Source organism: Pieris rapae, chromosome 6 (genome assembly GCF_905147795.1).
Source record: "Pieris rapae chromosome 6, ilPieRapa1.1, whole genome shotgun sequence".
Classification (NCBI taxonomy): domain Eukaryota; kingdom Metazoa; phylum Arthropoda; class Insecta; order Lepidoptera; family Pieridae; genus Pieris; species Pieris rapae.
Window position 1 is genome coordinate 9,733,846 of NC_059514.1, and position 27,732 is coordinate 9,761,577.

A 27,732-nucleotide genomic window follows, 5' to 3' on the forward strand; every position below is an offset into this window, starting at 1 on the left:
GATATCGATAGCTTTATTCGGATACCTCATATTGGACCGGTCAAAAACTCAAATATGTAAGGCTAAATATAGATTATTGATGGAGAACCTCATATAGAGACGATTGAATTAGCATATTAAATTAAGTTCGATAATTGCAATAGTTTGATTAAAGTAATTTAAATATAATTTCTTAAAATATATTTTCTCCCAAAAAAAAATTGATTAAAATTTTATATCCTTACTTAATTAGTATCAATTAAGACTATTGATGAATCTGAAAATACATCTTCTAAGGAGAACTAAGGTGTTATAGGTTTTTCTATATAAAATCTTTGTTCATGACCGAAATAGGTTGTAATAATTCCCATACTAATTAATGAGTCCCTGTGTTGTGGATAGATAAAAATTGTTCCATGGTTCGTGGTAAACTGTATTTTTTTATTAGTGTTACAGCTATTCAAACAGAAGTCATAGAAGTCATTTAGTATGTGTGAATACTATAATATGTATGCACACATGGACGCCGCCATAAGCAATGACATTTAAGTGAGCAGGACGATCCTTTTAATGTGGACTTGCCTACACAATAAAATAGTAATACATAATACTAATTATACTGAAATAATTTGATACCACATGAATCACGGTTTGTTCCCCACTTCACATTTATAAAAGTCGTAGATGTCGACGATCGCCCCATAGTCTGAAAATGCAGCCGAGAGATTCAGTGGCGTTACCTCTTTATACTGAAGCAATACATATCCAAGCACTATAGTTTCACAGAAAGGTTTTAATTGCGTACTTCCTGTATAAGGTTGAAATATTATATATTATATCAAAAAACCACCGATTTAATAGTTTCTAATTCTTAAACCCATTACCACTATCTTACTTTTTAAAGGAAAAACCAATTTGTATTTATTTATATTTGTATACATTTTCAACACACATTTAATAATTTTTTCTACTTCTACGACATAGTGTATATATTAATATAAGAATAGGTACATTTAGATTTTAACACACATAGAAATATATTATGAAAGATTCATTACAAGGTACTACTTCACAATATTCAGAACATGTATCCTTAATCTGAAGTGTTTTTCAATATATGATGCCTTCAGTATATGATTTTAATATTAAATTTGAATTTTGTAACATTTTTCATGAATGCTGGGATCTTATATCTAGTTTCAGAATTTATGCATTACCAAACAATTTTTCCTCTGAATTATGTTACCTATGTAATAAATATAATACATATTATATACTTACTATTAAAAGTGTAGTTAAAGGTAAATAAAGGTGGCGTCAGTCCCAGTCAGATCTATATTTAACCGCTTTCCAAAATTATATAAAATATACATTCAGATAAATATATATTATTAAAAAGTTGTAATTATATATGCCTCGCTGAGGACATTTACTCATTTATTCAAAAAAATAATAATAATTAGCAGAAAATGCATCATATAAATTTAATTAATCTGTCTCGTTTTGTAATAGCGTAAACACAATTTGGCAGAAAGGGACGAAAATGTTTGTCAATGACTAATTTTATAGAAATAGATAAATATGTTAATCATTATATGTTTATGAATAGTGTGTAAATATTTTAGAAAAGTGAGTTACTTAAATATTTAATACTTATTAAAATAGATTCTCTTAAGATAAGATTCTCATCGTATCATAACAAAACCAGTCATTTTGGACACAGTTTTAAATGTGAAAATGTTAATTTGTAGATTGTAACAGTTTAAGAAGAGTCATTTGAGGATTAAATATGCATCCTTACAAGATTTTAATGAACATCAATAAGTATATTACTTAGCCTAAAACTACAAAAGTTACATTGAGTTTTAAAGATTAAAAGTTTTCGCAAAATTTGGTGAAAATCTAACGAATTATGTAAAAGTCAACATTCAAGTGTCAATCTATTTCATATCCTAAATACGAAGGTTCTTAATGCATGACTAAGAAAATTTAATAAATTAATTTTTAATCGCGGCTTCTAAGTAGTTTTCTTGATCGGTGCCACCAAATATGATGAATAGCTGATGTATGAATATGAAATAAACTAAGGGGTCATGTAAAGAAATAATATTAAGAATATTATTTCAATAAAATAAAATTGTCTTAAACGTAAATTCAAGCCACTACATGTAACAGTTTTGTGGTTAGAATCATATTTTTAGTAGCAAAACCAATAATAGTGTTTTTTAAACAAATATTTTAAATACTTAGTTTTAGGAGTAGAATTAATATTACAATCGCTATTACAGTGAAGATGTGATGTCTAGATGTGTGCTTTGTAATAATCAGACAATGATTCGTTTTTCGAAAAAGTATTCTAGCAATCGTATTTGCAGAATTGTTTATGGTATTTCTAAGACCATAACGCAAAGAGAATCGTGTGGAGGACTGACGCTAAAGACGGGTTTTCCGGATACGTTTAAATACTCGGCGTAGCGCACTTTGTGTAGCACGCGTAGACCCAAGCTGCTACAAATGCGTTGAGAGAACGCTCCAGTTGCATCTACCTTGAATACCTGAAAAGAAAAATGATATTTATACTATACATACATTTATACCATACATTATAGTTTTGCAAACCAAATGTTTGCAATCGCAGACCTGCAGAAAATATTAGCCACACATGTAAATTTTAATATAACATTCACGTTTCCGTCAATGTCGGTAAACTTATATTCTTGATAGGTAACATAAATATCACTTAGATTTAACAACCCTTCAGTAAGTCAACTTAGTTTTTTGGTAGTCGCACTAACCTTAATTTTATTTTAGTTATATGCTCAAGCTCAATAAAAGCCACTTGACACCCAGACTCAAACAAAGAGATTCATTTAACATACATTTAACAATCGCCACCGAACATACGAAATATTTCAAATAGTTATTTATTTTGTTGGTAAACATAACATAACTTTACATAAAAAGGTAATGTAAGTGCCGTTTGAAAATCAGGTATCATTTAACAGGAAAAAATAGATTCCATCCGATAGAACACCGATAACATTTTCTTTAGAGATATAAATATATTACCCTAAAATTGTTCTCGTTAGCAATCTCAATGCTCCGTTTCATGAGTTCCCTGGCCAGTCCACGGCCGCGTGCCTTTTCCGACACTGAGATGATACGACATTCAAGAAGACAGTCCACTTGGTACGTGCTAAATAGATCCAGGTCGTCGCTCACCGTGTAAAGAATTGTGAAGATCTGTAATTTGAAACACAAATAATTTTACAACGTATACATAATATTAATACAAAACTACAGGTGTGTCAAAGACCGATGGCACGATGTATGATAGGAAAGAAAAGAATAGACAAAATAAAGAATATAGCTTTAAGAAAAACAGCTAACGTAACAGATGTTAAGAACTTATACGTTTGTTATCATACAAAGTTATTATATTATATAATAGTTAAAATATTGAAATATAATCATTATATTCAATAAGTGGTCCACCTAAGTCCTTGAACCATCATCATCTGGATCATGAGCCCATGATCATGATCAGAACCCCCCCTGGATCCGCCGTTGCTTGAAATGTTATTATTATCATTATAAGAGACTAAATGACTTGGGAAAAGCAAAAAAAAATATAATTGCGGAAAAGGAAAATGTGTAGATGACTAGCAAACGTATGAAAAGAATATCGTTGAAAATGTTTATTATAGAATTAATATTATTTTTTGTTACACAATATGAAGAAAATTTAATATTCATAATCGATCGTTGAAAATAATAGAGAAACAAAGTTTAAGTGGATAATTAAATACCTTTTTAAACTTTTCATCGGTGGACTTATGAATTTTCCTCATCGATTTCTCAATGTCCCCGGGTCACAAAATTCCATTCAGGGCCACGCCTAAAACCTGCGAGACAAATCATAATGCTGATGTTAGTAACCTCCGACCGTAATTTCGTGTAAATATTTATTATTTATATTGGAATGGAATTATTAAAGAGTTTGGTTTTTTTACAGAACAGGGAAATAATAGTGCTGCAAACAGCTGTCCTAATGTTAAGTGATACCGACACTCTCAATATCAGAGGATTCGCGAGTGCGCTGTCAGCCTTTTAAGAATTGATACGCTTTTCTTTGAGGATCCTAAGTCGAATTGATTCGAAAATACTTCAGTGGACAGCTGGTTCTACGTCCACATTGTGGTGCCCGACAAAAACTTCCTTAAAAAGCACTCTTTTGTAAAGCGACCTAATAACTAAGGTTGTTTCACAAAACACCCGTATCGCCTGTTAAGGTGTTTCGATGATAAAACTGAGCTGCAAACAATATATTTTTAGAGTACCTATACGATTTTTTTTGGCTTTCGTTAATTGATCAATTAATTAAAACACTGATTTTTAACCATACCATAGACATAATTGACCAAGAGGAATGTCTTCTTTCGTATCATAACTTTCTATGAATATTAGGATGAAACTTCCTCGCAATTAAGTAGCCAGCAATTTTGCAGCACGAGGGGACTTTTTGTATCAAAAAAGTAGCATGAGTAAAAATATTTAATATACCAAAGCTTGGTTAACTCACCGTGTCTCCCTCAAGAACAGCAACAGATAGTCCATCAGCTATTGTTGCTGTGCAGAGTTTCTCCAATTCAGCATGTGGTTGTCCACGCTCGCATAACCCCACGGCCTTGTTGAGGGGTTCATCAGCAAAGAAGCTGTCACGGAGATGTTGCAACACCACATCATTCATCTCAGGTGTTATACGCGTGAATACCACCATCTTGCTGATCATGGAATAGATTATTTATAACATTAAGTACTGCAAATATATGCTCTACATAGTTAAGGAAGGGGTTCACTCGCAATGAATTTCAATCACTGTTTGTTAAAGGGAGCAAACGGGCAGGAGGCACACGGCATCACGTGTAAACAGCTGGACCGATTTCGCTAATTCTTTTTTTATTGTGTTTGTAATTGTCAGGAGAAGGTTGTTATGAAAGAAAAAAGTAAGAAAATCACGCAGAAAATTAGATTATTTAAGAATAATTAACCACCATATAAAATAACTGACTTTTGTTACGATAGCATTTTTTGCCAGTTGTGGAGCGTGGAAGACTTTCAGCCCTCACCTACAGTCATATATGATATTATATGACATAGTCGATATTTATATGAAGATGTAATAAAAAATAAGGTAAAATTATATGTTTTGCTTTCCTTTAAATAGTTTTTCATTATTCCTAAAATAATGGTCTTGCCAGTCCGACATCCGACTTTCCAACTGTTTTTCAAAATTTCTGTGATGTTAATAGATGATTGTATACATCAAATTTATTAAGATTTCTTTAAGTCAATTAGTACAATCCTACAGGTAATATATGTGCGTTAACTTCTAAGCATTCAAGTCCAAACATAAATTCTTCTTAAAATTTAATTACTCACCAGGATTTCGCGCAAATAAAAGAGAAATTCCTTGAGGCGTAGGAATTTCAATAGCGATAAAATCGTGAATGATAAGGGGTGTTTATGAAGACCCCGGGGCTTGGGGTCAAGGTGACAGGACGTATTGGGATCAATAGCTCTGACGGGCCATTGTTTTATCTATATTGTGATTAGGTATTTAACGGATAACGTCGCGTTAACAAAGACGATTCTGCGATTTTTCTTCTTAAATATGTTATTTTATTAATAAAAGCGGAACAATACTGATGACGATTCAAATGTACTAAGCTCAGAAATCTTTTTTTATATTTAATTTTCTATATAAAAAATATATATTTAAGGTTTCCTTTACTAATATATTGAATAGTATTAAGATATCCGAAGGTGAAGAAGAAAAGTTGGAATCAAGCTCAAAACTTTAACAAAAAATAAACAACACTTCATCAAAATTAAAAAAAAAAACAATGGTGCTACAACCTTTTTAGGTAAAAAAAATAATCGAAAGACGATAATCGTCGATTATTTTTTTCACCGTTCGAGCGAATGTTAAATGCGCACATAGATAGAAATCCCTTGGTGCACAGCCGGGGATCGACCCTATGACCTTAGGGGTAAGGGTCGCACGCTGAAGCAACTACGTCAACATTGCTCTGTTGTCTCTCACAACAATAATATATTATACATAACGTTATGCATGTCGTGTAATAGTAACATATGTAGTATAACCAAACTTGGACTTAATCGAAGACATTGCGGACCATAACGAGGGTAGAATGTAATTAATCATTCTGCACCGGCTTAGACGCGTAATAAATTGTGTTTCAGCTTCAGTCGTTCGAAGGACGCCGAGACAATAACACTAATGAGCGCTCTGCTTACATAAAGAATTTAATTTCTCAGTTTCTAAGAAAGTGTAATTATTTATTACATATAATTAGCTATAAACTGCATAGAATTGAGGCTTTAATATTGTATTTATAAAAGTTGCATGCTATTATGGTCAAAACTCAAATTAATTTACATTATTAATTACTAAAATTTTGTCAAATACGTTAGTATCAAAAATTTTAATAAACAAATAAAAAAAGTCAACGGACTTTACAAAACGTACGAGTAGCTTGCTTAAACCAGTTTGGATATACAATATATATACATATACTAATTTTGCGTAATATATTTTTTTTTCAGTTTCAGAAAGTGTGTCTACCAATAATATAGTGTTTTGTTTTATAAGCGAAAAGCGCCGTGTCTGATAAAAATCTGAGATAAACTTTTGGAGTTGTCTGAGAAAAATTTGGTGTAAGTAAGTGTAATTCAACGTGAAGATTAATTGAATCGGGTTTCAAGTGTACTTAGATCGGATTTTATCTCTTCTGATTGAGATTTCAATCAGTATCAAAATCGGGTTTTATGGGCGAAAAACATTTAGGATTATTTTTGCAAATAAAAAGCGTTAACGCAGAGAAAAACTAAGGTATTTTAAGTATATAAATGAAATGCCAAAAAAAGAAGTTAAAGAACCCATACTAGAACCCAATATGATTCAGGAATTATATAAAGATCCAATTTTATTTGAGAACAGAATGAAGAAAGCAATAAGGATTGTTTGGACTTTGGACTCTGAGTCGACATATTATATTGAAAATGTTCTACTCCTTTGTGAGATAATCCTCAATCTTTTGTGATATGATGGTTTAAGCTGCCCTCCTATTAATATATATCTACGATGTTACTGAATCTAAAACCATTCCGTTCATCGATTTTCATTCAAATTAATAATCGAATAGCAACGATTCCTCGCGAGTTTCACAATTCAATCTTCAATCATGAGATAATTAATCATCTTTCATAGACATTTCGAATTATTTCTGACTGACTGAGACGTAAAAATGCGCGTACCTGCATAAAACCAGTACACCATGTAGTGGTTGCAGCTCATTACAAACGTTGTGTAAAAGAAAAAACTTGGCGATTTAAAAGAGTGGCGGAGATTTTATTGCCAGTTCTACGCCCTTGATTTGAGAAGTGACCGTAAATGTAAAATTAGAAGCATTCAATGTATATTTATTTTTGAACAATGTTAGCTTCATGAATAAATGATTTTTGATGTTAATTTTTTTATTTTGAATTATGAAAATAATTTCCACAGTAAAGCTAAATTATTATAACTCTGTAGTTCATGACATAATTTAAATGAAAAAAAATAGCTATATCCGGAATCTAATAATACGAGTTTCATGAAAGTTACCATTTTAATGTTCCCGCAAGTATAACAATATTAATTTCGTTTTTAAAAGTTTCCTCTGACATTAACAGGCTATTTTCGATCTGAAATGTGGTAACATTATCAAGAAAATAATGTCGATCAATTCATGACCTACTTTTACATAATCTAAAATTAATTTACCAAAGAGCTATCTGACATATCCAACTTGTAATTAGGTTTAGAACTAATGATCTACTTCATAGGAAGCGCATCCACAGATTAAACAAACTTATGTTTATTTCATTAAAATTCTAAAGTTTCCTCATTTTGTTATCTTTCACAATTCGAAAAATGCACGTATGATTTAACTTAGAAAATTGATAACTTTTATAATGCAAATAATATTAAAATACACTGTATAGAATTATAAATAAAAATAAAAAGAATTCTATTGTAAAGGAATTGCGCCATTCTTTAATAAACAATGATTCTAAATATATTTCTATGAGATATTTAAAGAACCAAGGCAGTATCAAATAATACTATAGATATATCAGTATCGTATAATAGTATCAAATTATCTGGAGCGACGATAGAAAGGCGACATATTGGCGACGAGATTAATGGGTTCGATCAGAATTGATTTCATCGAATCAAATCATTACTTAGTATCAAATGATGCTTTTGGTAATTCAAAAATCCTTTTATGTGGTTTAGTTTAATACATTAAAAACAGTATCTTTAAATTTGTTATATTTTCAACATTTTAATTACAACTACATATTACGATTAAATACTGTATATTTGTTTGTTCGAAATAAATAAATCAGGCAAAAAGCTAGCTAATCTACGGGCACAGAGCTGTACATAAATATGTTGTTATTCCTAAAAACCTGGGTTGTAAAGAAAAAAGAATTTCGGATAATCCTCGCTTTACTATTTTCCCCATGTCAAAGCCCAATACGTCTAGAGTCATAGTACGCGGTTAATCACGATTGCTTAGTGCCTTTGATCTATAGCACCGTTAGCCACGCCCTTCGTTGCCAGAAGTTTGATATCCGGGGAAAACAAGTGTAACAAAAATCGGCGGCACCAAATATTGATGTGGTATTAAAAATAACATGAATAAATGTTATTCTGCTACGTGTTTTGTACGTAAGGTCTCTAAAAACACAGAGTAGAAATAACCCTACTGACTGAGTATTGCAAATGTTATTTGGTACTAATAACAAATACAAGGGTCTAGGCTAGGCTCCGAATATGATTTTGTCCCATTTGGTGTCGAGATCCTTGGTCGTGGAGCAATTAATGGCAAAAAGGTTAGTCGACATCACAGGTAAGTTCTACCTCGGACAAAGATTTAGTCTGGGTATTCAAAAGGGGAACGCTGTATCTTCGGATCTATGCCTTAAGGGACTCCTTTTATTAATATAGTTTTTTAATTATATTGTTTATGGTTATTAAGCAGGTATTATTTTTATATTCTGTAATTTGTTTGTTGTATATTACTATGTATATCAAATGAAATAAATTTCTTGATTTTTTTATTATGACATATTCTTCACTACCTACCCAAAAAAGTAAAATTTAATCTATTTTTAACTATTTTCATTTCTAAGTTTTGTAAATGAACCATAATTTATTAAATAATGTATATGCTATGTTTTTAGTATATTTGTTTTTGTTATATATAATAAGTAACCAGTAGGTTTACGAAATAAATATATTAGAATATGGTAAAATATCGGAATCTATTAATGGTAATTTCTGACCATTCAATGGTGCAGCTATATAAGGCCAAGACAAAAGGGAACCCCCTCTACACCAGTCACTAAAACCATTTGGATAGCTTGTACCGACTTTAAGAGAAGCAGGGGAATTTGAATTACAAAAGACTCCATACTATTTATGATTCCATTTCCTTGACGATAAAATGTACTGAATTCTTCACTCAAAAATGGTTGATTCAAATATCTAGATTGTAATTGCATTTTTTTATTTCCTTAGAGACGTAAAAACAAAAAACATAGTACGATTTTTAAATATTAGTTATTGTTTATAGACAATAAGTATTTTTGTAAAATATCCTGGAAATACTTGAGATTAAATTTACCTCAAATATATTTTAAGCAAAGAAAATTATAATATACTATCGGAAAATTACTACGATATTAAGCTTACTACGTTGTAGACTGCTTAGTAGATAGATATGAAGTAAATAGAAATAGTAAAGCTCACCTCTGCCCAGGCCGAGCTCTGGCTGCGCACTGATCCCTGCCCTATATTCGAAAGCTTCAGAAACAGCCTTCAAAGCTTCCATAGATTATAAATCAGATCCGGCACACAATTTAGCTTAATGTACTGCAAGGATTGCGACCTCAAAAAGACGTTTGCGACTTTTAAAAGTAAAATTCTAGTTGTCAAAGTTGTTGGTGTTCATTCATTTTTAATACCCATTACTACCTACAAAAGACAAGTTTTGAAGATACAATATCGATTTTTAAATTACTAAACTAGACAATGTAATTATTTAAATACAAATACAATATATATTTTATTATATGGATAATAAGTATACGTAAGTAATAAAATTCAAATCATAATTTAATTTAATAATACTAGACACCTTAGACAATTTCATATTTCCGAGGTTCGATTCCCGGCTGTGCACTAATGAACTAGTTTTTCTTATTCGCTCGATTGGTGAAAGAAAACATCGTGAGAAAACTATCTCGACCCCAAATTCGATGGCGTATCAAATAAAAATTCGTTTATTCAGTTTAGATGCGTCTTAAGGCATGCTTATGAATGTCAAAAACGTTTACAAAATTTCCGAAAGAGCAAAACTACCAGGTGGCCTTGTTCTGATAAGAATGGGCAAGAAACTCGGCAAGTTTTACCCTCCCTTACATTACAATTATTCAAAGGAAAATGTCACAAGCACAGGGGGCTCATGACTTGCCTATTTGGTTTGACAAATAATCATGAAACAGATAGAGAAAACTGAGGGCCAGACCTCAAAAGGTTGCAGCGCCACTGATTTATTTTTACTTACCCCATTGTACAAATACAAAATATACCTAAACACACAACAAACATCGTGCGAATAAATTATCGCGTAATTAAATAATTATACTCTTTGACAAAATTACTCGTACGAGAATATACTAAACAAGATAGAAAATGCACAAAGGCGCCTAGGGCTAAACTTTAAAACGACAAGTTAATTATCATCCAGTTAATTACAAATTAACTCTTGTATGAAACATGAAAATAAAATCCTTAAACAGAGTCTGATGCTGAAAAACACAACTAATTAAAATTTTTATTCACGACGATCTTCATAAAAGTAGATTTTCTTTATTAAAATGTAATTTTTAAGTAGTCCTTTTTCTTTGACGTCCACGCCCACTCGATACGAGAGAGCAAAAATAATTAATGAAAACATTTGTTTTAAATAAAACATTTTTCCAATCAATGCCGTCATCGATCGATTGAATTATATCATGGAACATTCTAGATGAGCTTGGCAAGTGGTTTGCTTACTGGTTAACCGTCGATGTCGTAGGTATAATCCCCTACTTAGGGTAAAGAATATGAAAGTGAAGTATGTCTTCCTCGCTGAAAACTAAAATAGACTGTACGCACTCTCATATATACTCACACTCACACACACCCACTCACATACTCATAAACTACTTATGATCTTATATTTTAAACCCATTTTTTTAAAATATGTAATGCATATCCTTTAAAATAATTATTATCTTAAAAATGCATAAATTAAATGGTGCAAGCGAATGTTAGGATTTAAAATGATAGACAAACATTATAAAACTTTAATAAATGTGCTTTATTAAGAAATTATGTACAAATAATGCAACTATGAATAGCAATTAATATATAAGACTAAAATAGCATTCTACACACTAATTGCATTGGCCAATAAGGCAGAGTTCGGCAGGACATTGGTATTTTTGGGACATATTTTTGCACTTATACCACATTATAATGAAATAATAAAATCATTTCTTTTCAGAAAACACACTATCAATAATATACTGGTTCGGTAAAGACTATGTCAAATAAAAGAATTTTTTGTCAAAATCATCGAAATACATAATTTTTTCACCCAGCGAAATTTCCAGAAGAAAATGTCACCTTAATCGAAATAGATTATCAGATTCTTAGATTATGAACAAAACTTATAACTCCCGTAGGTCAAACATACATAAAATTTTATATTTTATATTAGATATTTAGAGTTGAGTTACCAACACAGAAAGTGAATGTTTCAGAGTACGTATACTGGGCTCTAATTACCGACGAACTATTGTCGGCAAATGCGATCGTAGACTAATAAAAAAACCGGTAGAAAAATATTTTTGTTTACAATAACTAACGCGAAACATGACAAGGCACATTTTCGGTTTTACAAAATACAGTAAACTCCCTTATTTACATTTACATTGTACTTTTATAACGCATTTTCATTACGCGATTTCAAAGTCCCTCGCATAACGCGGGAATTTCACAGGTTATATTTCTGTACTGTGACATTTATAATGATATTGTATAAACAATATCACAGTCTTAATACTCGATTTAAATTTTGACGAGAAAAGTTAAACGTGAATCAATTGTAGACAAGCGTTTTGAGAGAATACTCCTACATCGCGGATCCTATCTACCGTGTTATAGGAGAGATTACTGTACTCAATATGTTTTTAATGTTCGACGTATTTTCCCATATACAGCCATACCTTTTACGACGACTTCGTTTAAAACAACATACCGGTTATATTGACCAAAATCAAAAGTACCGGCTGAATTCTTTTGTATTAAGTAGTTAATAATAACGTCATCGGCTGTTACGACTAAATATGAGTTGTCCCTTCGATGTCGTTATAACAGATATTGAATGAACAATGTAAAATGTATATAACGACGCCCAATTATATGAAAAAAAACGTTGGTTTGATAAAATTTAAAATTTGGGCGATAGAAGTTAAAGTTTCACCCATTTCAAGGTCGTAGGAACAGCTGTTCATTAGAGGTTTTGATTAGTTACGAGTTTTAGGTATCCCAATTAGTATTTTGTACATTCCAATAGCATCAGCAACATCGACATTTATCTTCCCAATTTCAAAATAGTATCCCTAGCACTAAATTGCTAGTAGCACGATTGTGCAGTACTAAAACTTATTATTAAGTTCGAGATTGTTATAGCTACTGAGAGTTGCAGGGTATCAGTGCTGTTAATATTTAAACTTTCATTAGAATTAAAGTTTAAATATACTTAATCGATTTTACAAAACAAATAATTACGTTTTTTATTATCTAATAGCATTTATAATAGCAGTAGTCGACACACTTTAAACAGTAGCAATGTGGACGTAAAGAAATCCGTTCTCGATACTTTACTACAGATAGTGCCATCCACGAAAGCGCTCCCGATTATTCTGGCTATTCCTCCAAAGCGTTTATAGTACAGTAGAATCCCGATAATCCGAACTTCGATTATTCGGACATCCGATTATCCGGACTCATTTTGACGGTGCAACGAGACATGTTACGACAAGTTTATTCCCAAAATGCAGCACCGGGACACAAAGTGACTAAGGACAGTGTTACAGTTATGTTTTACGCAAACGCTAAAGGAACACATCGATTGCCACTGCTACTATTGGTAAATCAAAAAATCCGCGCTGTTTCATTTCAATTATTAAAGTACCCTTAACTTACGGTAACCAAATTACAATTGAAGCGCATCAGCGGCTTGGCCGTAATAACAAATAATCAATTAATAATAAATAATCAATGAATAATTCATTTTTTACATTCCAATACATAGATGTTATGTAATTCATTATCTATCATTATCGTTTTTTATGTATCGTATTATCTAAGTAAAACCTATCATATAATAAAAAACATATTAAAATTTAAATATTGTTAGATTTGCTTTGAAATCGGTTATCCGGATTTTCGATTATACGGAATACCCCTGGTTTTGTTTGATCCGGATAATCGAGATTCTACTGTATATCGCATTATACTACTTTCGCTTCTTTACGTAACTCTACAATTCTTACGCATATTACTACATCTCTCCATAATATCTCTAAGTGCGAGCGAGACAGACAGACAAATATGATTTATGTTATGTTCTAACTGTATATCAGATGGCTAGCGGTAATTTTAAGTAAATAAGGCGTATGTATGTTTTAACTAATTTAAAATATAACCTATTTAAAAAATTATTTAAAAGCAATGTTGTCTTTTATTAACGCAAATATTATCAATGTATTTACGGTTATACATAATTTTACAATGACATTACTACTACAGCAATTTAAATTAATACTAAAATTAATAAATCATTTGTTTATACTTACTATAAAACAATTATTGAGATTCGGAAGTAAATTGAGTCGAGACTTAGAGCTAAGTATTACTTCCTTATGTCAAATGCAATGTATTGATAGCCGTAGGTCTCGACTCTACTTAAGTAGAGAACAGCTATGAAAACTAACGAAAAAAACCAAAAAGTAATATATATGTATAATTATATGTACATTTAATAATCTGATATTACCAAACCAGCGCAATAAAAATTATTTATTAATAATTAAATTTTATTTAATATAAAGAGGCACAATTTAATTTAACCTCATTGAAATAAAACATATGTATTAATATAGGTATAACCATATTAATAATTCAAAATTAAACAAAAATAAAATGTCACTTTTTTAACAAACGAGCTCACCCACGGCCATCGCAGCCCATGGGCACTCATTTTTAATGGATGCGTTGCCGGCCTTTAAGAGCGTTCAACTTTGAACCACCGGGAGTCGATTCCACAGTTCGCCAGTTCTCAAAAGAACCAAACGTTTATTTAAATTTATTCACATATGTTCCCGTTATGCGTTTTAAGATAAAACAAGGCCCCTTAGCTAACTAAACTGTCACCAATGATGCCTTAAATCTAGTTAGAATCGCCCATTACTGATTACCGACTCTGAGTACCACGCCAATTTTAAATTGCACAATTTCACTGTATTACTCTTTCTCTTCCTCTCCCTCAACTCTTCTCATTCGAAATATTTATAGTAATGTCTTGCGTGTTATTCAAATGGCTCAGTGTTATTGTAATCTGTCCGTCTGTCTCTGTTTTAGATACGGCATCTTGCTCTTTGTTTTCCGTATAGTGTATTGGGTAATGACGTTTCAATTCACGCAGCAAACGGAACCTCATCAGGCATACTGAGCATCTGTGGACAATTTTTTTTTAATATTAAAATATGGCAGTGTTGATCCAGGTTAAGGGGATAAGGGGACTTTAAACTCTGGGACCGTGTATTCGATGCACGTATAAAATCGCTCGTAAGGAAAACATAGTAATCAAGGAATGAACCGAATTTATTAAGAACGAAAATATCTTTGATATTTGAGCTCAAAACCTTTTTATTACTTTATTTTCTCATAATGTAAACATTTAAATTTACCTTTTTGTAGGTAAAAGTAAAAAATACGTAGCATTTCATTATTTTGATTAAGCTCAAATGGGTAAATTTTTTCCCATTTCGGTGGAGAACTTTTTTAGTAGCAACACTTATGAAATGTCAGAATTCTACGGAATGAAAATTAGAGTATACTAGTATTTCGTGTCAGACAAAAAAATTCGAAGTAGATTAAAAACATTGTTTCTAACTAGGAAAGGGGCAAAACCGGCTGTACTTCATCTAATGTTAAGTGATGGAATGGCGCCCATTGACTTTCTTAAAGCTGGCCTTTAAAAAGTCTTTACTAATATTATAAATATAAAAAATTGGTATGCAACGAATAAACATATATATATGATATAATTATGTGTGTGAAGCAAGACCTTTTTAGTACAATGCAATTTATAAATAAATATATTCTTTTTATTACGATATTTATTTTATTGTATAATATGTCAGAAATGATAATTCGCGAATTTCCCCAAAAACTATAGAACAATGATAACTTAATTATAAATGATAAGTGAAAAAGAAAACATACTGATAAATATTCTCTCCAAAGTGCAGTCGCATGTGTTTGATGAGATCGTTGCTCTGCGTAAACGTACGCTCGCAGTTCGTGCACTTGTACGGCTTTTCGCCCGTGTGTATACGCTGGTGACGTTTCAGATGGTCCTTGCAAGTGAACCTGGAAAACAATTTTTTACTTTTGATTTTTATTTAATATTTAATTAATACATTTACAATTTTAAACGTGTTATTTGAATCTACTAACATTGTGTGTAGTAGTTTAATTCAAATTAAAAAATAATTTAAATGTCCACGCGCAACATTTTATTTTATTAATAACTTTATTTACTTTACTCGTACCTACGTACGTACATACGTACGTAATTATAAACGAAAATCTTAAATAATATTATTTCCAAAACTTCATATTATTCAAATTCACAGCTGAAGAGTAATTTTAAATATATATTATTTGAACATTGATCAACTGCTGTCACAGCTAACATGGCTATTCTATACTTTAAGAGCTGATGATGCGATACACCAAAGCTCACTAGAATAATATTATGTATGTGTGAACAGATGTACGCAGATGTATTTAAGATATTTATGTTTAGGGTACTGTAGCGCTTAGGAATGCGTAGGGTATTAAACAGATACTCATAACATATCAATTTTAAAAACACATTTCGCAGTCCACTCCATACGTACTCTTTGAAAATAGTTTTTACAATATTTGATAATTATACGTGCAGATGCTATTCATAATGGGCGGATAGATAGCCTCTATTTGCTATCGTTATTTCTTTTAAAATCCCTTTTGTGAAAAGATACACAAAATGGTTCCGTGTGGCATGTACGAACTCGAATTACCTAATATAATTTGCCAATGTTTCAGGGTTTATCGAACTATGACATCAGGATCATCAGGATCTTATCCACCTCAAAAAAAAGATTTCAAGAAGTACCAGAAGAAACGCGAAGACTCTGATTTTGTTTAAGTAGTAATTTTAAATTCTAAGTATTATTTACTGTCTCAAATGTTAAATTTCTGTTTTCTTTAGTTTTTTTAATCTATATTTGTCTATTACTTGCTTGTTTTCTGTTTCATATACATATATTGTTTATCTGTGTAATCTGTTTTGGCTTTTTCTATATTGTCTAATTGACTTATAATAAGTATAAGTATACGCTGTAAGATTACTTATAATTAAATAAATAAATAAGACCATACCTCATTGGACACGTGTCGCAGGCGAACGGTTTGATGCCACGGTGAATATTTTGATGCTTCCTAAGAGATGTTGATTTTGTGAAAGCAGTACCACACTCTTCACATTTGAATGGCTTCAGCCCCGAGTGGGTGTCCATGTGATTTTTCATTTGACCTGCGGATTAATTAATATATAACAATGCTCGTATGGTGAAGGAAAACATGTCTTAGAGCTAATAATCAAACCGTGAAGAAAGATATATATGTGGCAGCCGACTACCTTAATTAGCCGATTAACAGCATAGCCTTTTAACTAAACAGCGCTGTTTAACTAGCGGCCTGAAAGATATTCAGCCGTAGCGTTTGTTACAATATTTAATAAACTGGTTGGCTAATGTTTAGGCTATGCGTACGATAGTCATTATTTGGCGAAAATATAAAAGATGTATCGTATAATATCAAAATTATTTAACACCTGTTGGTTGTGATTTCAAGTTTGAGAGTGGCGAAAAGGGGAGGCTAGTAATGAAACGTCATCGATCTAAGTCATTTGCCTAGCCATTTTTCTTTCAAACCCATATATTTTTTGTTTTTTTTTTTGCCACACAAAAAAACATTTGTTTATTTTTTAAACAAAACTCTGTTTTTACTTTATAAGATACAGCATAAAATACATACAACCCTTAATTTTCATCTACCCTCTGCAATCAACCCCAATATTTTATTGTTAATTAAGAACTTATAAATTTAACTCTTAGAGAAAAACCACAGAAAAACCTAAGTTTTCATTCCGTAAAACCGAAGTCTCTGAGTAGTGTAGTAAAATGTTTTATGTGGGTATGTACTAAAAAGGTAGGCTAGGCAGTAGTATTTTATATGAAACTATACCCTGTTCACCAACCTAACAGATACAAAGTCCTTACCTTTCGTGGCAAATGTCTTAGGGCACATTTTACACGTGAAAGGTTTAACGCCAGTATGCCTCATCGCATGTTGTCGTAAATTTGAACGATTCGCGAAACCCTTGCCGCATTCAGAACATAGGAATGGAGTTGCTCCCGTATGTATGTTTATATGATCTTTAAGAGTACATATTTGGGAGAATGCTGAAATTGTTAAAATTTTATATTATATACTCATAATATGAAAGAAGAGATTTCTTTGTTATGTTTTCTTGTTTGAACACGACATATGAAATCGAAATACGAAATCCTTATACTTTACTGGTGGCATTCAGAAACAAGACTGTAAAAATACAAGAAATTTTAAGTATTGGCCTATTTAAAACATTTTGATTGCGCATCTATTATAATTATTTATGTGAGGTTGGGGGCCATACCACTATGATGATATTTATTACTTATTGGTAGGATAAACACTATTGTTGCGTTTCACGACAGTCAGATAGCGCTATTCGTCATGAAACGCAAAATATCTTATTCTGAACTTTTATCTTTCGAATAATTTATGTATTGCATAGCTATTTGTTACCTTATCGATACATTGTGAAACAGGCTCTAACCCTAATTTGAATACCTGTCAAACTAATTTTGCTATTTGATAATTGACATATTGACTTGATTTGACACTGTTCAAGTATATTAAAGATACCTATTTTTCTTCAATCTAGTACAGTATTAATAATACTTACATTTGGAACAATGGGGACAAATAAATGGCTTTATATTGTCATGCTTTTGCATATGATATGTTAATAAGTCCGCTCTATAAAATGCCCTTGGACACTTTTCACATTTAAATGGCTTTTCTTGTGTATGTATTCTGGAAAATTTAATATTACCATTGTAGTATTTCATTCTTAAATTTTAGGCAACAAATATCAGCAACAACATAGATGTATGAAGTATCAAGACTTAGAACAGTGTGTTATGTGGATTAATAACATAACATACAGGATGTTTATTAAATTAATGACGAGTTTCTCTTAAAAGTTGCATCTTACATTTGATCAAAAATTAAGTATTTTTTTTGGTATGTATGTTATGGAAATTAAAGAGTTGTACACAATACTAACCTCATATGCCTTCTTAATATAGTCTTAGCATTAAAACTTGTATTACAATAATCACATGTATAATTTTTATCAAGTAATTGGATTTCATGCTTCCTTACGTGATTTATTAATCTTTTCTTAGTTTTGTATGCTGTTCTACAATATGAGCAAGCATAAACTGTTGAACTTTCCAATTTGACATCATATAATTTCAAATCACACTTTGTCACATGCTTATCAAAAGATGTTCTACTGTAAAAGTGTTTATTGCATTTGAGACAGCTATATGTTTCCTTAGACATAACAGTGTTCTTATTATCATTACATTCCTGTGGGCAAATTGTACTGCTGTATATAGCTTCCCCTTGTATGTTTTGGTCATCAGGCAGATAAAAATCATCATGTCCGCTTAGCTCACTCTCAAATGCTTCAGTTTTGATGATAGGGAACTCCAATAATTTCTTCAATTCGGTAGCAGATGCAATAGCTTGAGTTCGGAATGTGTAAGCAATTTGTAAGGTCTGTGCACAAGTGTGGCACAGCATTTGTGGCAACCCATCCTCAGTAGAAACCTTAAATATGAAACAATATTTTTAACACTTTATAATCAAAATTTAAAATAGTGTGAAGTAGAAAGTTTAAATTCACTTAAAATATTTCTAAGCTAGCACGTCAAGTAATAGACATTTCCACATCCAAAGCAAAACATTTTTTAATAAATAATTTTGGTTTGACACTGGCTTAGCTATAAATAAATGCAAGGCAAAGTGAAAAGATAGTATATACAAAAATATAAGCTTACATTTAATGAGGTAGTAGTCATCAATATATCCGCTAGCTTCATGAAACAATTTTCTTCTATTTTAATAGGGCCAAACAAATCCACCATATTAACTGAACTACTCTTCATACAAGTCCGGCACAAAGATGTAATATCATCCATAATAATATATATAATTTTCTGCTGGTAATTGATATTATAATTTATAAGTACCGTTTACTTTTGATTGAAATTCAATTGCTATTTTAAAAATGTATATTGTTATTGACAAAATCACTGGATTGTATGACAATTGACATTTTTTTGATTGTAGAATGTACCTCGTCGATAACTTAAGTAGACGGGCTATTCAATAATTAATGCAATCTAATTCAAATCTAAAACATTGTATATGAACATAATATTTTCACAATAGCGTAGGCATTTTGGTGCTCTACAATGAATAATTCGTATTATCATATAATATTGTTTTCTCATATGGCATATTATACGAAATCAACTACATAGTTACTATTTGACTTTTAGCTTTTTGTTTTTATTGAGCCAGACTGGCTCAGCCAGTGACCAATCACAGCCAGTTCATACCAGTTGCCAACTTTTGTCTTTATATTAGTTATGTATGTAGATTGTAGATGGCTATTTTTAAACTATTTGATTCTCGCGATCTTACATCAATTTGTTTTAATATCTAACTTTAACGTAAGGAAAGTTTAATGTTACTACACAAATCATGGAAGATATAATATTTATAGGCGATTGGGTCAAAGATCGAGTTTTAGGCTCGGGAAGTTTTGGTACAGTTGTACTTTGGAAACACAAAGAAAAAGAGGAAAAACTTGCAATAAAAACTTGTAAATGGGGTGATGAACTAACCACTAAACATCGAGAAAGATGGACCAAGGAAGTGGAAATGTTGCAGACTTGCAATCATCCGAATATAGTTCGAACAAAGACGTTGCCTGCGGATTTTATTACCGGCTTATCGTCTGTAAATCCATCAAAATTACCTATACTGTGTATGGAATATTGTGGTGGAGGAGATCTAAGACAATCATTAAATAGTCCCGATGCATCCTGCGGATTAAAAGAAGTAAAAGTTCGTAAAATATTAAGTGACATTGGAAGTGCTATGCGTTTTCTTCATAGTAATAAGATAACTCATCGCGATCTAAAGCCAGAAAATGTTGTTATTCATTTCCCTTATGGAACTAAAGATGTGACTGAAGACAAAATTATATACAAAATCATTGACCTGGGCTATGCAAAAGAAATTGATTCTAATTCAATATGTGCAAGTTTTGTAGGTACACTCCAATATCTAGCACCTGAAATTTTTTACAGTAAAACCTATAGTAATTCTGTAGATTTTTGGTCCCTAGGTTTACTTGCATTTGAAATTATTAGTGGAACTCGACCATTTCTACCGTTTAAAACACCTGTTGAGTGGATGCCTTTTGTAAAAAAGAAACAACCTGATAATATTTGTGTATATGAGACCTTTCATGGAGACATTGAATATTCTAATGAGATTTTTGCTGAAAACCATATATCACAACCATTTAAGAAACTTATGGAAGATTGGTTAAGGGTTGCACTTCAATGGGATCCGAAGTTGAGAGGAAGAGATGCTCCTTCAAAAGTAACATTTAATATACCATGTGAAACCAAAGAGGTTGGTAATTCAAGTAAAGTGATTATTTTTGATATGCTGCAAAATATTTTATCTAAAAAGATTATCAAAATTTACTCCCTATCTACATTATCACAGTTGGCATATGACATTGACTCTTCAACAAAAATTATTACTCTTAAGGAAATTATGTTCAAAGACACGGGCATACCAGTTGAGGACCAACTAATTATTTCTCACACAAATTATATGACTTTGGATAATGATGAACAAGTTATTAAGTATTGGAATGAAAATGTGGTTGCTATGTTGTTTTTGTACAATAAAAAACATATAATCCAAGAAAATAATTCTCCTATTGTTCCTAAAGCTGTTCAGAGATGTTTGGAACACCCAAAAGCATTGTATAATTTTAAAAATAGCCAAACTTTACACCGTAATGGACTATACTTTGTGATTACACAAATGGAAGTATATGATTTACTCATCAATGCCTTATTTGCTAGAGCAGAGTCTTTAAAACAAGAGGGAAGGCAGCTATTATTGAAACAAAATGATATTGACAAACAAATTGGAAAGCTTTATTCTAAAATAGAGACTATTAAGACAATGATTGATACAGGGGAAAAACACATTACGGGGCTTAAAGAAAATAACATGGGAACTAACATTTTAGGGGGTTTTTCCAAATTATTTAAAGATGGCCAAGAATTGGCAGATAAAGTTGAGATGTTGACATCTGCATGGGCTCAACTATCAATTCGTCTTCAATCTGCTGCTAGACGAAGTAATGAAGGTATATCTACTGATCTCAATAATTTTGTACCTAGAAATAACTATCAAGGAATATTTGCCAATGGATATAAAGCATTTGTGTCACAGAAAAAAAGTGATTTTTATAACTCTAATAGGGAAAAAGAAAAACAGTGTCCTGAAATTGTCAGGGTGTGCTACGACACCTTAAAATTGAGAAGCAAAATTTTACAAGATATGCAAAATCAGCAATTTCTATTAAAATTGAAAGATTTATCCATTGAATTTGACAAGATTTCTGATATCATTATGAAGGTAGAGAAAAATTTAAATAGTTTGAGTAAATATTTAGCTGAATTTACTGAAGAATTTACTAAATGTATATGGTCTACTATTACTGTAGTAGTTAGAGATGCCGACAATATATCTGACCTTCCATATAGTGTAGTTTCTTATCAAAAGCGAGACTTTAAAATAGGTCAGCCTGTAACTAATTATGGACAACAAAGTACCATTCCTTACAATAATGATATTAAGTCTGTTGTAGCTGAAAGTCTAAAGCTTAGACAGAATCAAACAGCATTATGTGAAAAGTTGAATTCTCAAAAAAATGTATTACAAAATTCTGTATTTGATTTTAGTTTTTTAAAAGAAAATTAACTTAAATTGAAAATGTTATGTTCTTTGTTTAAATATGTTGACTGTTAAATTTTTAATATTAAGTACCTAACAAAAAATTGTGTTTTGTTTTATATCTAGTATCTAGGTTCTATTATTTTATCTAGTCTACAAAAATAAACATTTTTATTAACATTAAATTCTTAAGATTTTATAATTAATGCATTTTTATTTTCGAAAACTTAAAAAATAGTTCCAGTAAATTGTTCTAGCCAACTTATAAATAGTTTAATAACTTTATCAAATTTTTTAATATTTGCTGGTGTCTCTAGACATTCTTCTGGTGCAAATCTTGGGCTTGGTAAACCGCTTACATGCAACCAAATAGCAAATACTGCGTCATTAATATTTGTGGCGTTGCGTCGACACAACCTTGCTGACGTCATACACACCGCTACTAGCGCCTCCATACATTTTACACTCACAGTTTTAGGCTTCTCCCTACGAGCAGCTAAAAAATAATTACGAAGTACATTCTCTGTTTCTTCAGTTACAATGACTGTATATGCTGCTACTAATTCAATATAATTCGACACATCTTTAAGTGCCTGTAATTCTTCCTTAGTTGTCTTCGCAGGTTCCACAGCAGCTTGGAATGTAAAATCGGCTAGGTCGTCTTCATCTTCCTGATTGTCACCACGTGAAATCAAGCCAAATACACTTCCGATGTTACATAGGGTATTTTTTTTTAAATCCATTCCTTGTGCCCATACAGCACACTTTAGTTTAGCTTTTCCTACGTCTAAGTTAATGTCTCCTGTTTCAATTGAAGACATTAGAGTGTTTAGCTGTTTTTGATTATATACTTTAAGGGGTAAAGGCATAACACACACCCCTCCTGATGACGCTATAAGTGCCGTCTCAACCACAGTATTAGACAACCCTAGAATCGTGTTCCGATCAGCTAAGAACGCAGCTCGTCTCATCAGCTCGGCTACATAACCAGTATCTAAGCCTACTGCTAGAAAATGTATTATGGCGGTCCCAGTACATAAGTGAGCCTTAAGGCTACTCAAACTTAGTAGGAGATTAATTTTAGCGTTCATGAAACAATTTATTGGGCAGACATTAACTCCAATACTTGACGCAAGACAATAGATAAATTTTAAGGGACAACCATCGCACGCTTCATAAAGATCTTTTATGTCTGAAGGTGCAGAGAACGTTGGTGGCACATGGAGCATGATATGTTCTTCTAAAGACCAAACAGCGACAGTTTGCTTCAAAACCACCGTATGAATGAAATAAGTTGATCCCAACGTCAGCATTGGGATAAGGTCGTCAATAATGGTGAACCTTTTGCATAGTAAAGTATTTTTTAGTTTAAAAGTAGCGACTACTTGTTCGCCACAGCGTCTTAGACCGCTGTTCTCGAACATCGTGCTCTTGCAAAGTGAGCACTTAGGTGATGCTTTAGGTATATAGTGTAGTATAACCTCATTACCATCGCATTCTTCTGGACAGGACCAAACTGAATGAAATACATTACTTGTCAGTTTTGATATCTTCAAAAGTAATCCAAAATGTGTTACTATATTTCCGCATCGCGATTGGCTTGTGGATCGAGATAAAACACGTGGTAAACTTTTCAGTCTAATTGTAACAGTCACTTGTGACGTCTGAATCGATTGCGTATATTCATTTTCTGTAGATTTAAGGCATGCGAAAAAGATTTCGTTACAAATGTTATTAAATTTAACAGGCTCATTATGAATTAAATCACCTAGTTCAGGAAAAGCATCACACAAATCCATAACATCTAATTTCAATAGAAATCGAAGCGGAGGAAATCTGACGATTGTTTCATTGTTCATGTTATCTAAGAAATCACAAATAGATGTTTTCATATTAACTAAGATATCTCGTTTGTCAAAATAAAACAATAACTGAAAATACTTTAAATCGCAATTCATATTGATAAAGTAACGTGTCTAATTTTAAAATTGCAAATATAAAGGAGAAACTTTTTTCCCGCCCCAAGGGCTTTTAAATTTCCCTCCAATTATTTACGCGGTAAACCAAAACTGTGACGTAATCGTGAATCATAGACACAATGAAACCTTTCGGCGTAGTCTATGCTTTTTTATCATTAATCGACCTACGGCATAATCTACAAAGAAGGTTTAAGTAGCGATTTTATTGCGGATGCTATGCTTGGCTATGCAGTATGCACCTACGCTTTGTCGGATATAGTTATCCAATAGTTGGCACTAGACAACCCACACATTATTTGTTAATAAGTCCTCGGTGAAGGTCAGCAGGCACAAATCAGCTCGAAAACGTCAAGTTTCAAACGGAAACGCTAGATCCAAAATGCAAATGATAAATAAGAAGCTGTTTACTGCTTTGTTCATTCATTGGAACGGAGTATATTCGCAAAGGACTGTCTTTATAGGAGGAAGCATATAATTAGTTTAACGTTAACAGGTACGCTTTATATTTTTTCGATTGATGAATGATACCAGGTTTGTAATAGAATTAATTTACGTACCTAATCTTATTCGCCTAATGTGGTCTTCGATTTAAAACTGATGGCAAATTAATAAATTGGTTCAAGAGGTATTAAAAACCTAGTTTTTATAACTAAGTTTCCGGATTTACTATGTAAACTACAAAAAATGATATAACGGTTGATATAAAGATTAGGATGTCTTCTTAAAAGAGCTAAGTTGATAGCAAACGATAACGTTATCCAAACATTATGAAATCAAAATTGCAAGGACGAAAACCATATCACGATAAATGTAATATATAACTCATAGAAAAGTTTTTCGAGAAAAAAAAATATTTCACTTTTTAACAATTACAAAACCTTTTTCATAATAATTGTTTTATAATATTTTGTCAATCTTAAGTCATGTTACAAATATATATATAGGTTTAGCTTAAATTATTTATTGCCTATATATTAGTATGTATAATAAATAATACAATCATATATAAAAAAATCATCAATTTCTATATATTCTAATGAAAGTTTATATGTAATAATATCTGTATTTATTTTAAACACAATTTGCGCGCGAGTGTACCTCAACGGGGCAAGTGGGTGGAGTGAGGTTGAGACATAGCGTATTTTTCAGCGGAATTCGGACGCTGAGTTAACGTTGCGCACTCAATGCCCGATCACGACAAGTATCAGTTGCGTCCGCGCGCCGCGCGCTCCCGCGAGCCGCGGGCGCGTCGGTCGGCACAACCTCTTAGCAAGTACAGAAGAAAAACGGCAAACGCACGCGAACGAAGCCGCATGCGTGAAATTAACCGCGCCTTCGAGACCCTCCGACGCGCAGTTCCCGCCGCGGAAATTACAGGAAACCCTGTGCCTTGTGAGAAACTTACGAAAATCACAACTTTGAGGCTGGCCATGCGCTACATCACGGCGCTTTCGGCAGCACTGCGTGACCCTGACGGACAACCAGAACGCTGGTCTTCCCCATTTTGCTCGGATTTATCAGAATTCTCAACGGAACAGGAGACGACCTCAGAGTTTACTGAAGACTCGTTATCTCCCTTCGATTCGTTCTTCGCTGAGTTTGATTATGAATATAATATGGACAGAACATTCACGTGAAGTGTTGTGGTGGACTTTAATTTAGGTATTATAATTCTCACATTTGCCATATTAATTATTATGCTATGATAGTTTATTGAGAGAGTTTTCGAGATATTTATTTATTTGTTTAATTAATAAATTGTTTTTGTTATGTTTGTGTTTTACTTACATTAGGTTCGTTGATAATTTATTATAACGACAATTAATTAATAATTAGACATCTAATTCTCAATAAATAATGTGACTAATTCAAGTGATAAAATAACAAATTATTACGTTGATTTTCCGCGAAACTTATGACCTAAAACAGTCAAGGCGAAAAACTAATATTGTATGAATCATGTATCATGTTTTATTAATAAGTGTGCGTAAGGATTATAAGTTGCAACTTATATTAAAACTGTTTTAGTGATACAAGACATACGGACCAAATTGTGCCTTTTATACTCAATATATCTACACTCGAAGAATAGATCGCGATACAAGATCCATATCTGGGCGTCAGATTTTTGATCATTGTAGTTTTTTTTATAGGGGTTAAACGGGCGGGAGGCTCACCTGATGTTAAGTGATACCGCCGCCCATGGACACTCAATGCCAGAGGGCTCGCGAGTGCGTTGCCGGCAAGAATTGGTAATTAGAGTTTGTTGATCAGCCTTCTTAATTATATGTTAGTTACAAGGCGTCGTAATCTCGCTGTACTCAAGGAAGAAAAATCCATTGGTACATAGCCGCGGTTCAAACGACCCCAAACTCAAGAACTGCATGCAAAGCGTTAATAACATACATTATTGTTCTTATGGGAAATGTTATCTTACCTATATGTGTGTTGTAATGTAAGATGACAAAAAGGCAGGCACAAAGCTCCTAAAGCTTGCTATGCAATAGGTTGTATTTCACTTAACATGTAGTTGAGCAAAAGAGTTGCATTAGAAAAATAAAACTTACCTACGTTCTTCTATTTCTAATTCTACTCACTCGAAACTAGTTTTTGTCTTCACACTAATTCATTTCTTTTATAGCCTTACCATGGTTGCCTTTAAAAGCCAGGTATTTAATTTGTATGAAGTTTTATAAAAGTTTAGTAATTACCAAATTTGACACTTAAAGGTATATAATTTAAATGCGTAGTAGTACTGGAGTGGACTATTATAACACCTCTTTCCACACCTCTAGGAAGAATCATTTATTAGCGGTGATTCGAACAATTTCTTAACTAGCGATGCGAATCTCCGCGTGGGCTCAGTCCCACGTCACGGAAGACCGAACCTTGTCTTAATAGGAGTTGCCTACATGTCATTGTTCTATAGGAGTACTGCTCTGTGCTCTATTAAATTTATTATGAAACCTATTTTAGAAATATGTAGCGATATCTACAATTAGTGGTGGCGTCATTTATTTTTTTAAAAAGCTCACTAGCAAAACAGAAATCTTACTATAAGAAATAAATCATAATGAACTAGAT

The 27,732-nt window shown here is 32.1% G+C and overlaps 3 protein-coding genes and 1 pseudogene across 3 annotated transcripts; 1 reads left to right on the forward strand and 3 right to left on the reverse strand.

Annotated features, from left to right (window-relative positions):
- Positions 1-954: 954 nt before the first annotated feature.
- Positions 955-9,894, reverse strand: LOC110992958 (annotated as a pseudogene).
- Positions 9,895-12,698: 2,804 nt separating this feature from the next.
- Positions 12,699-19,909, reverse strand: LOC111001848 (zinc finger protein 501). The gene is made up of 7 exons (XM_022271889.2): positions 19,675-19,909; positions 18,894-19,444; positions 18,510-18,640; positions 17,782-17,964; positions 16,880-17,033; positions 15,677-15,823; positions 12,699-14,904 (listed from the first exon to the last, which is right to left on the reverse strand). Exons 1-7 carry the CDS (start codon positions 19,813-19,815, stop codon positions 14,715-14,717), a joined length of 1,497 nt encoding a protein of 498 aa, XP_022127581.1. The 5' UTR covers positions 19,816-19,909; the 3' UTR covers positions 12,699-14,714.
- A 282-nt stretch (positions 19,910-20,191) lies between these two features.
- On the forward strand, positions 20,192-22,759 carry LOC111001847 (inhibitor of nuclear factor kappa-B kinase subunit alpha). The gene has a single exon (XM_022271888.2). It carries the CDS (start codon positions 20,384-20,386, stop codon positions 22,694-22,696), a length of 2,313 nt encoding a protein of 770 aa, XP_022127580.2. The 5' UTR covers positions 20,192-20,383; the 3' UTR covers positions 22,697-22,759.
- Positions 22,760-22,896: 137 nt separating this feature from the next.
- Positions 22,897-24,561, reverse strand: LOC111001853. The gene has a single exon (XM_022271894.2). It carries the CDS (start codon positions 24,559-24,561, stop codon positions 22,897-22,899), a length of 1,665 nt encoding a protein of 554 aa, XP_022127586.2.
- Positions 24,562-27,732: the final 3,171 nt, after the last annotated feature.

Bases quoted from the DNA above. Each gene is read 5' to 3' on its own strand.
- LOC111001847 (XM_022271888.2), top strand. From the start codon at position 20,384: ATGGAAGATATAATATTTATAGGCGATTGGGTCAAAGATCGAGTTTTA.
- LOC111001848 (XM_022271889.2), bottom strand. From the start codon at position 19,815: ATGGATGATATTACATCTTTGTGCCGGACTTGTATGAAGAGTAGTTCA. The intron at 19,445-19,674 runs GTAAGCTTATAT...TTCATATTTAAG, and splicing joins TGACTACTACCTCATTAAAT to GTTTCTACTGAGGATGGGTT. The intron at 17,965-18,509 runs GTAAGTATTATT...TAACAATTTCAG, and splicing joins TTGTCCCCATTGTTCCAAAT to CATTCTCCCAAATATGTACT.
- LOC111001853 (XM_022271894.2), bottom strand. From the start codon at position 24,561: ATGAAAACATCTATTTGTGATTTCTTAGATAACATGAACAATGAAACA.